Source organism: Bidens hawaiensis, unplaced genomic scaffold (assembly GCF_021521415.1).
Source record: "Bidens hawaiensis isolate Kalapana, Puna unplaced genomic scaffold, B.hawaiensis_p1.1 tig00000512_1, whole genome shotgun sequence".
Lineage (NCBI taxonomy): Eukaryota > Viridiplantae > Streptophyta > Magnoliopsida > Asterales > Asteraceae > Bidens > Bidens hawaiensis.
Window position 1 is genome coordinate 3,171,090 of NW_027491033.1, and position 12,070 is coordinate 3,183,159.

At 35.0% G+C, this 12,070-nt stretch overlaps 1 protein-coding gene and 1 pseudogene across 2 annotated transcripts; one reads left to right on the forward strand and one right to left on the reverse strand.

The window, feature by feature from the left end:
- Positions 1–1,956: 1,956 nt before the first annotated feature.
- LOC143631447 (uncharacterized) lies at positions 1,957–4,308 on the reverse strand (annotated as a pseudogene). Its single transcript, XR_013153361.1, has 6 exons — positions 4,104–4,308; positions 3,116–3,277; positions 2,898–3,038; positions 2,450–2,530; positions 2,235–2,359; positions 1,957–2,164 (listed from the first exon to the last, which is right to left on the reverse strand). The product of XR_013153361.1 is annotated as an uncharacterized LOC143631447 (transcript).
- Positions 4,309–8,427: 4,119 nt separating this feature from the next.
- LOC143632956 (ribulose-phosphate 3-epimerase, cytoplasmic isoform-like) lies at positions 8,428–11,700 on the forward strand. Its single transcript, XM_077101364.1, has 7 exons — positions 8,428–8,541; positions 8,696–8,775; positions 8,875–8,981; positions 9,847–9,944; positions 10,020–10,112; positions 10,207–10,248; positions 11,148–11,700. Exons 1-7 carry the CDS (start codon positions 8,428–8,430, stop codon positions 11,295–11,297), a joined length of 684 nt encoding a protein of 227 aa, XP_076957479.1. The 3' UTR covers positions 11,298–11,700.
- Positions 11,701–12,070: the final 370 nt, after the last annotated feature.

Genomic DNA, 12,070 nt, shown 5'->3' on the forward strand with positions numbered 1-12,070 from the left:
CTCCCGTGGTAACCCCTTGGTGAAAATGTCAGCATACTGAAGTGAGGAAGGCACGTGTAGTACACGGATGTGACCTATACGAACTTTCTCTCGAACAAAGTGTATATCAATCTCGATATGCTTGGTGCGCTGATGTTGAACAGGGTTATCGGATAAGTAGACAGCAGAAACGTTGTCACAATAGACAACGGATGCCTGTCGTAATGGAAGATGCAATTCTAACAATAGATTGCGTAGCCAAGTAGCTTCAGCAACAGCATTGGCGACACCTCTATACTCGGCCTCAGCACTCGAACGAGAGATAGTAGGTTGACGTTTTGAAGACCATGAAATTAAATTAACACCAAGGAAAACACAATACCCGCTAGTAGATCGGCGAGAATCAGGACACCCGCCCCAGTCAGCATCAGAGTAGGCGACTAACGAGGCGATACTAGACCGAGTAAGCCGTATGCCATAGTCGATTGTCCCCTGTAAATATCTAATAATACGTTTCAAGAAGACAAAATGTGGCTCCCGCGGCTCATGCATGAACAAGCACACCTGCTGCACGGCGTATGTAATGTCGGGACGAGTAAATGTAAGATATTGAAGGGCACCTGCGAGACTTCGATATAGTGATGGATCATCGTAAAGAGGCCCATCCTTGGAGCTGAGTTTGGCTTTGAGGTCCACCGGGGTATTGCAAGGTTTGCATGCTGTCATAGAGGCCCGTGAGATAATATCTTTCGTATATTGCGACTGATCGAGGAATAAGCCGTGTGATGTGTGTGTAACCTTTATCCCCAGAAAGTGATGTAGTCTACCAAGATCGGTCATGGCAAATTCGCGGGAAAGCATCTGAATAATGTGTTGCAGCAGTTCATTGGAGGAGGCAGTAAGGACTATGTCATCAACATATAGCAAAAGATAAGCCGTATCCGATCCATGAGAGTAGATAAACAACGAGTTGTCACATACACTGCTGCAAAAACCGTGAGATAGCAGGTGGGTTGCGAAGCGAGTGTACCAAGCACGCGGCGCCTGCTTGAGTCCATAAAGCGACTTCTTTAATCTGCAAACAAAATCTGGGAACCGAGTATCGATAAAACCCGCTGGTTTCTCCATGTCCGGTAACAGCCGGCGGCAGCAGGCGGTGGTTAGGGTTAGGTTTAAGGAATGTTAGAACCGTAGCTCTGATACCATAAAAGTGTTTATGGTATTGAATAATTCATTGTTTCATTGAATAATCAAGATCCCTTTAAATAGGGTAAAGGATTACATAAAACAACTCCTAATAACTAGGAAACATAAATCAACTATGATACAACTTCTAGGAATAGATAATGATTAACTAATAATAGATAATGATTAACTAATAATAATAATATAAATATTATCGGCTAAGAGGTAGAACGTTTTGAATTTCGTCCCATAAGGGTCGAAGCTTGGTGTAGTAGCTAGAACTTGGGTCAGTAGCTTTCGGCTCGATCTTGCTACCGGAATCTTCATCTCCCATCATATCGTCTTCCTTGTTTGAGCGTTTAGGTTTTGTGATTGAAACCCCCCTGCTCTGATACCATAAAAAATAAAATATCAGAGAATATTTTTTCTTCTTATTTCTTATTATGCCAATCAAATACAAGGAACATATATATGAATATGTTATGTTCTATCTCAACCCAAAGATCTAGAAACAAGTTATAACCAAACTCAATCTCTATACTATCAAATAATAACAAATAAATAAATATAAAGGATGTTTTTTTAACTTAAAATCCAATACAACACTCCTAACGCTTGGGTATAATTACATACGTGTAAAAAAATAAAAAATAAAAAGAGGTAAACATGTTATGCTAAATTAATAATTACTTCATATCTTTTGGATAAGCTTGTTATGAGATAAATATCGTCACTTAACCCTCGTTTAATATCCCCAAATTGAAGCGAAAAATACCATTAAACAAAGCATAATTAGTATCATAATTAGAAGTGATTTCTTAAATATATGAGTAAAATTAAGATTGTAAATAACGAAGACACAAATGTACAAATCACCCATCCATCTGACTGCCTCGAGGTAAAACTAACAAGTAAATTTAGAGTCCAATGCCAACATTTCCTTAAAACCTATTACACCACTCCAGAAGGCAGTCGCAAAACAAGTTGTCCTCCAAAAACACTGGGAAAAAGAACACAAAATAAACCAAACTATATAACACAACAACAATAATGACATTATATCACATTACCTTTTCACATAATAATAACAGAAGTCTGCTAAAATGAAGGTTTGAACAACCTCTGAGATAAGAACCATAGATGGCCATAATCCATATCCGAGAGCTGTAAGTAGATGCCCACGACTATCCAAAACCTGTAAAATTTGTCCCCCAAATTACTAAAATACCCAAAATGTAAATAACAGTTTAAAATAGATATCAGAGGTGAATTTGTCAATTCAAACCTGAAGAACCCAATGAGCGCAGCTCAAGAACCTTGCAACACCAAGAGCAAATACATAATGAGCCGTGAATGGTTCAACAATCTGTGTAAAAACAGAAAAATAAAAGTCAACAATCAGTCAACTCTGTCCTTAATATCTTGTTGATAAAAGTCGACCAGAGTCAACAATCAGTCAATACTCTGTTCTTAATATCCGGTTGATAAAAGTAAGCCAAAGTCAACACTCAGTCAATAGTCTATTCTTAATAAAAGACAGCCAAAGTCAACAATCGGTCAATAGTCTGTCCTAGATAAAAGTCGACCAACGTCAACAACCTTAATGAAAGTCAACCAAAACCATCGGTCAATAGTCTTAATGTATCAACCAAAGTCCACAGCCAGTCAATAGTCTGTCCTTAATAAAAGTCAACCAAAGTCAACAACAGATCAACAATCTATGAATATCAAACCTTTGTGTTCTGCATAACTCTGAGTTGAGGTAGAACCGAAGCCGCTTCAAGATAAACGCAAAATGCCCAAAGTATCCTGTTGACAATATGATGGGATGTTGATGGATGAATTAACAAAGCTAGTACAGCACAAGGAACCGCCTGCAGAAATATTCGTATTAACGTAAGACTTTTATAAACATAAAACAAATTAAATAATTAATATACAAGGGTCTTACAACATAGTATGTTGCAAAGTTGTCTTTGTCTTCCATGTAACTCGATTTAAGTTTAAACCTTATCATAAAGATGACCCATAATGTTGTAACCAATGTAGCAAAATCAAGTAAGGTGTGTAGCTAAAAACATAGCTGTTAGTTCTTGTGCTTTCAGTGATAACCCTACAATTATTCAACACTGAATCAGATTAACAATCTTGTACATGAACAAAACGGGAAATCACTATAATGGAAGCACCAAACTTTTAAGGTGAGCTGGCATAAGAAAATGCAGAGGCAGCTACATCTAGATAGATTGATACATGTTTTAGGCAACTTTTTAAAATCAAACCTTAGCTAACTGTATTAAATAATACAATGCTTTAAATCTGCGAAAGAAAACGTCTACCATTTACCAAGACGCAAAAAACTTTGAACAAACTGGCCAGAATCTGAATGGCAACCAGACCTTGGTTTTCTCTTTGATTTGTTACGCTTATGTTTGAAGTATTTACGTGAATTTCTATCCGTACTTTTTTAATACTATATAGTTTCGAAAAAATAAATATAAAATTCCAATCCGATTAATATCGCTAGTCGGTACCCCACCGTTCGACTAGCGCCTAGTGAGTTCTAAAACACTGGGTATAAACGAGCCAAGCCGCTTGCGAGCTACTCGAGATCGGCTCACTAAAAGGTCAAACCAAGCCGAGCTTAAACGAGCCCAGGCCCAAGCTCGACCCTAAAAACAAAAAAGCCCAGGCCTAATCTTCAGTTTTTGAGCTCAAGTTGGGCTGCAATCCTAAATGATCCTAGTCAACACACTCATCCCTTGAGCGAATTCCCAATTAGAAACAACAGATCGCCAATAATCAAAATGAAGACAATGTTCAATGCATATTACTAACTACATTAGAAACCTAATCCCCTAATACTAAATCCCCCAATTAGCCATCTTAATCGATCTAAAGTACAGTTCAAATAATAATAATAATAACTAGTTACCAACCAGCACACGTTTTTTCCTTCATGAGCTTATAAATAAGGACGGAGATTCCGATGGAGTGAACAGCTTCAGCCGCAACAAACAAGTTATCATGATCGTGAACAATCGCACGCAGCAGCACCAGCGCCAGCATCCCGGTGACTACGGCCAGGAAGGCTTTCACCTTCGGTGGCTGCCGCCGTACCCACGATGATATGACCTGTATCGTCCTCTTTGGATCGTCCTCCTTGGAGTAGTTGAATTGAATTGAAGACTGGTTGTGGTGGTTAGGGTTTGGTTACAGTGGAGATTTGAGAGGAGAATTTTGGGGGAAAGTAAATAAGTAGGTGAATCAATTTATCATCATGAGATCGATTAATAATAAACGGCAACGTGTATTTTTTTTTTTTTTTGTTATGTATAATAATTAAATTAATTTCTACTCAAGTTTCATATTACACAGATTAGGTTTTCATATATACAAGTTACTAGCTTTAATAAAATCTTGTTGGTCGTTCAAAAAAAAATTACACAGATTAGTCAAATAACAGAAGTTTAGGTATTTAATCATATGTAATTTAGGGATTTGTCAAATAATCGAAATTTAGTTGTTTAATATAATCACACACACTTCCAATATTACATATTTAAATTTTACATTTTCTTAAGATTGAAATAATATTTGACATAGAATCAATTATTGGTACCTAAACATATAAAAGATGTTTTATATGATCAATACGAATGTAAGTTAAATGGTGTTTTACAAATTGTAAAATTATAAATATTGTATTTATTCAACTAAATTTGAAGATATATATTATAAACATATGTCACTAATTATTATACGACAATGGTTCATAAATCATTATTAACTAATTTAATAATTCATTGTTTAATTTTAAACTTATATATATATATATGTGTGTGTGTGTGTGTGTGTTTTTTAAAACTATGTTTATACTTTTATATCTAATAGCAAAATTATATGCAGTGGGCTAGTAAAAATTATTGTGATTTAAATTACATTAAATACTTTTTTTCATATGAGTTACAATTAATGGGTCATACTAATTGAACCCATGACTCATGGATAGCATGAATTAAGAAGAGTGAAGATTAGAAAATATGAGATGAATTAAAGTTAAGTTTGAATGTAATCAGGACACATCATTATCATTATTTTTGTTTATTAGTATAGGTAGAGGTAGATATGTTAGTTGGATGATTTTGTGTGTGTGTTTGTTTTTGAACGGTGTGTTTGTTATTGTGTTTAGGTCACCGTACTCTTTAATTTAAAGAGTCATGTTGTCTTACTTTGGTCATAGTATATGTCTTTAACCGGACTCACGCTGGTTTCAGAGTTTAATTTGATCGTTTCTCAAGGCCAGGAAAATATAGAGATTGTATTTTCTATCTCAAGCCAAAAAGAAAAAGAAGGGATTCCAGTAGAGGGCACTAGTTTGAGTGGTAATGATAATCAATTCCACCTGCTCAACCCACCCAAAACTCACATGAAATTAGTGCATTCACTTACACAGCTTATATTTTTATATGAAAGTGGTTATATGAAAGTGGTGTATATAATATGGTATAACAGTGAAAATTGTATCCATATTTTTAGAATGCCAAACTAACTTTATTGTTTTATAATATATACCGTATCTTCAATCCAAAATGATACATTGAAATGTTTATTATAACGAACACCATTTTTTTCACAAAAACAGTGTTTGGTAAACTCGTCTCAAGAATGATCCTAATCAACCAATTAAGTTGGAAGCATATGTTACATATTAGTTTGTGCTAAGTGATCTTGCACCTACTTATCCCAAGTGATAAGCCCCAAATCTCATATGACACACATTAATACATTATAAGTGGTACAATAAGAAATATATCATAATCATGAGGATACATTATTGACTTCATGAATCTCAATCCCACATTACTATTATTATTATTATTATTATTATTATTATTATTATTATTATTATTATTATTATTATTATTATACTCACGTTGATTCTTGTATGTTCACCTAGTTAAAATGATACATGTTTATTATTATTACTTATGGAGTTTCACATTATTAATCACATACTTGTGATTCACGTTTATGTTCACCTACTCATGATGATACACGTTAGTATTCATCTACTAACGTTGATATACCATTATATTTAAAAGATTTGAATTATAGTGATTAAACTCTAAACTTTGAAAATAGGCAAATTGTGAGGGTTTTTTGAGCAAATTACCAAAATAGCCCATTTCATGAGAGAGAAAATACAAAATAGCATGTGAGATTTCATTTTCCCTAAATAACCCTCGAAATCCAACTTCCACGTGAGATTAGGATATTCCCCGTGAGTTTTCGTGGACCAATCAAAATCTGTCATATGTCAAGCATCCCTACCTACCACGCAAGTTTTCATCACAAATCTGTCTTAAACGTTACTTTTCGCATCAAATCTAACCTTATGAAAACCAACTTTAACGTGATGTTTCAAACTGTTTCCGTCTCCAACGTGAGTTTTCAAAATTATGTTTTTTTAAGTTTTTTTGAAATTCATCTCCGAAGATGAAATGCAAATGAATTTAGTCTTTTAAAAAAAATCATATTCTTCATCTTCTTCATCATCTTCATCCCACCGGACACCACCACCACCACCACCATGAAATTTGAGCCGAACCATGTTCCACCGCCACCACTGCCGCCATTAACAACAATATCGTGGATGTCTGTGGTGGCGGTGACGGTGACCGGAATAATCACCGGCGGTGATAGCGGCGGTGGTGGCGATAGAACATGGTTCGGCTCAAATTTCATGGTGGTGGTGGGTGGTTGTGGTGGTGGTGGTGTCCGGTAGGATGAAGATGATGAAGAAGATGATTATTTTAAAAAATACGAAATTCAAATGAAATTCATCTTCGGAGATGAATTTAAAAAAAAACTCAAAAATCATCTTTTTTGAAAACTCACGTTGGAGACGAAAACAGCTTGAAACATCACGTTAAAGTTGGTTTTCATAAGGTTAGATTTGATGCGAAAAGTAACGTTTAAGACGGATTTGTGATGAAAACTTGCGTGGTAGGTAGGGATGCTTGACACATGGCAGATTTTGATTGGTCCATGAAAACTCACGGGGAATATCCTAATCTCACGTGGAAGTCGGATTTCGAGGGCTATTTTGGGAAAATGAAATCTCACGTGCTATTTTGTATTTTCTCTCATGAAATGGGCTATTTTGGTAATTTGCTCGGTTTTTATTCTCTCTATTACGTCACCCTCTTGAATTCATCAAATTCCATTAAAAGTCTCTTTTATTATCTAACAACACATTACCTTTCACAAAAAGCTGTTTTACTTTCACATCATGTACTTTGTTTTTAAGGGACTAGAAATAATAATACGTAAAGGTGGCAAATGGGTTGGGTTGGGTCGGGTCGAACGAGTCATGAGTTGAAATGAGTCATGGGTCAAAACGAGTTTGGGTCAGAATGAGTTTGAGTCAGAACGAGTCAATTAAAAAAAGGGTTGTTTTGGTTTGGGTCGGAATAGGTTAGGGTCGAACCGGGTTTCGAGTTTTTTTTTTTTTTTATGAACGGGAATAATGGCGGAAACATTTTAGTTTTTTTAAAATTTTTGTTTTTATTTATATTTTAAGTTATGATTTTTTTTATTATTTTTTTTGAAATTTTTTGGAGGGGTTTTCTATTAAGATCAAAAACTCTCAAAAAAATATTAATAAAAAAATTATAACTCAAAATATAAAGCATAAACAGTAAAAGTAAAAATACTAAAATATTTCCTACGTTAACCTCGTTCCATAAAATAAAAAATAAAAAACCCGAGAATCGAACCGAAACCGAAAAAACGGACAAAAACGAGTCCCGAATCGACCAAAAAGAAACCAAAACCCAACCCGTCATGGGTGAAAACTCGTGTTGGCTTGAAACATGAACCGAACACGTTCCAATCTGAAACCCATTTCGTGTCGAAACCTGTCTTGTATGAAAACCTGTTCCGATCCGAGACCTGTCACATTTCCTTAGGACGCTAACCCACATCGACCCAATTCTTTGAACTTGTAGACCCATTTTGACCCAAAAATAAAAGGATGGAATTTAAAACAACTCACATTAACCCATTTAGTTAAAACCTTTTATCCAAATCAACTCATTTAATTTTTAAAACAACTGAAATTGACTTATTTAAAAGGGTTTGGGTCAAAATTGCGTAATAACCAGTAATCTAAAAGCGTATCAACTCCGAGGTAACATATTCCAAACCCCAATTTCATCATCTCCTCCTCTATTCTCGGCTTGTTTGAAAAAAGGTAAGATGGTGGAAGCAAAGATCGCGCCGTCGATGCTATCATCGGACTTCGCCAACCTCGCATCCGAGGCTGAGCGCATGGTCAGCTTCGGTGCTGACTGGCTTCACATGGACATCATGGTACAGATCGCCCTTCAATCATACCACTTATTATTATTTCTTTTTCATTATTACTTAATCAACTTTCCCCTAACCAATTCATCTTCATTTGCAGGACGGGTGTGTTCCAGACTCTTAACTATTATATTATTATTATTATTATTCTTAGTTTTGACTTATTATTGTCTGCAGTCATTTTGTACCAAACTTAACAATTGGTGCTCCGGTTATTGAGAGTTTGAGAAAGCACACCAAGTAAGTAATAAGTTGTTGAAGATTCAATTTTTATTATTACTTTGATGGCTGGTTGATAAAAATGTAATTTTTACATTTTCGTTGATGTGATTTATTTAGGGCTTATTTGGATTGTCATCTGATGGTAACAAATCCTCTTGATTATGTTGACCAATTTGGAAAAGCCGGTGCTTCGGGTTTTACATTTCATGTTGAGGTCTCTAAAGGTGAGATTGCATCACCCTGTTTATTTTCGGTTGTTTCTACTAGGGTGTAAACGAAATGAGCCGAGCAGAGCTTGACTAGGCTCGAGCTCGGCTCCTTTAACTTAAGATAGTTAAAGCTCAAGCTCGGCTTGTTTATTATAGGGGTGTAAACGAGTCCGAGTCCGAGTCCGAACTGAGCTCTGCTCGTTTATTATTTGATTTATCTATATTTATATTTATTTTGCATATATATGTTTAATATATCAACTAAAAATTATATACATAATAGGCTCCTGTTGGCTCGAGAGCCTGCTCAAGCTCAATAAGTGAAGTTCGGGCTCATTTAATAAACGATCTTATTTCTGGGCTCGGGATCAGGCTCATTTAAGCGTGGCTTGATTCGTTTTTTAGCGAGTTGATTTTGAGTAGCTCTCGAGCGGCTTGGCTCGTCTACATCCTTATATTAATTTATAATTTTATATGCATAGAGTTTTTTGTATGGATTTTAGTTATAGTATTTTATATAATCTATAGTTATGATTTTTATATATACGTAATGTTTATTTAGTTGTTTTATCATAATTTTATGTATAATGATTATTATGTAAATATATACTTAGTATATTGAATGAAAGTTATCAAATAATAGGCTCGGCTCGTTCAACCTAGCGAGCCAGCTCAAGCTTGGTAGGTGAATCTCAGGCTCAGGCTCGTTTATTAAACAAACTTATTGTTAAGCTTGAGCTCGTTTAAGCTCAGCTCGATTCGAGCTTTTAGCGATCCAATCTCGAGTAGCTCATGAGTGGCTTGGCTCGTTTACATCCTAGTTTCTACCTTAATTTATTCAAAAAGTGGTGAGACAATCGAACATGTTGTCTTGTTGCAGATAATTGGCTAGAACTTGTTACACGAATCAAATCAAAGGGTATGCGGCCCGGTGTGGCGTTAAAGCCAGGAACACCTGTTGAAGAAGTGTATCCCCTGGTATTATAATATCATCTGTTGTTAGTCTAAAGGAATAATGTTGTTTATATTGAGTGTTTTTCAACTGGTTTGTAGGTTGAAGGTGAAAATCCTGTTGAAATGGTTCTTGTTATGACCATGGAACCTGGATTTGGTGGGCAGAAGTTCATGCCAGATATGATGGATAAGGTATGTAATACTCGTTATGAGCAGTTTACTAAATTCTAATTTGAGTTTTTAATTTGTTTTTGTTATTTTTCAATTTTTTCAATTAGGTGATTAGGTACGCAAACTAAGAGAAAAGTATCCAAAACTTGATATAGAGGTTAGTTGTTTCATACCTATAACCCTATGTTATCTTTTCATTTTTGTGCACATATTGAACTCATGTAATATCTTCAAGAAATTAAAGATATTATGTAGTTACTTATTGTCTAAAACAGGGTTAACTTTACAATATTATGTCATATCAGTGTCTATGGTTTCATTTTTAAACTCATTTTGTCCCTAATAGTGACTCTTTTAGATGTTCTGTTAATTTGTTGTAATTGACAAAAATACCCTTAGTTATTTGAAAAAATAATAAGTTTTAAATGAAATATAAGCCTTGATTCTTTCTTTCACTACTTTCTCTTGAATTTGGTGGTGTTCACGATCCGGTTTTATTCTCAACTGTTTGATATCGGTTTACAGTAATCAAAAACCGTATCAACGGTTTAAGCTCATGGTTTGACACAAAAACCATTAAAACCGGATCATGAACACCTCTAATCAAGAATGAGTAGAGTTGTGGTTGAATTTTATGTATATTTTTATCATTTTGTTTTTTTATAATAATTTGGTCAATTTACAACAAGTTAAAATACATAATCTAACATAGTTAGTGTAAGGGACAAAATGGGTTGAAAAATGAATCCATAGACGCTGATATGACAAAAAAATGGACTTGGTAATGAAATGGTTAAAATGGTCAAACCATGGGGACGAAAAACGAACCTGACTCTTTCAGAAACAATTTATTTGAGCCGGAGTTCTTGATTGATAAAATTTTCACCAAGTCACTGGGCATTACTCATATTCACAATTGACTTGAAACCCTACATAATTATAGTTATGACACCCTAGTACTCATATTTATCAAGAAAGTTGTTAATTTACTATTCTGGTAATTGTAGATCATACATGACAATCATTTGTTTTTCTTCTCTATTTATTGGGGTGCAGGTAGATGGTGGTTTGGGCCCTTCAACTATCGATGTGGCAGCTGCTGTAGGTGCAAACTGCATTGTTGCTGGCAGTTCTGTGTTTGGAGCTCCGGAGCCAGCTCAAGTTATATCTTTACTCAGAACAAGTGTTGACAAGGCCAACAAATGAGGTTGAACCATGTATGCCATGTTAACTTTTTGAATGGTTGAGTTTGTGCTGTGTACACTAAACGAAAACATGATAAATAAATAACCCAATTGCTTGTATTGATTCACTTTCATACATGCAGACCGCATTGTACTACTGTTGTATTGTATATGTAAAGCGTTTGCAGCATCTGCATGCAATCAATAACGAGAATTTTGATTTAGTACATTAAGAATGAAGATATATGAGCAAGTTTAAAATGTCGGAAAACCATATTGGATTTCTTGTAGGAAGACCTTTTTGCTATAACTGGACCGGCTCATTGACATATCAGGTTGACCGAAAACATGTTAAAGATTTTAGGCGGAGTGTGATTGCTGACAGGCCATGTACGAGGTCGGTTTTTAGGGGAGACTAAAGTCTGGTTTGATCACCAGGAACGGACCATGCTCTCCACAAAATAAATAGATGTTATTTATTTATAATGACTTTGTGAGTCTTTTGAATCAATCTATGAAATCGATATTCGTACATATGGGATGTTTTGGCTTGCGGAGTTCAATAAATTTATAACTGAATTCTCTCTCTTTGTGTTTCATTCGTAAATATGTTGGAATTTGAATTTTAGTTCCATTTTTAATGTGTTTGGTTGACAAATGCGTTGGAACCGAAATTAATTCATTTATCTAAAGGGAACAAACAATTATTTCAAAATATACTAAGGTAGCCTAGCTAGCGCTACATCTTGACAACGTCGCATGAATTGCGTTGCAAGCACTACATCTATATAGCAA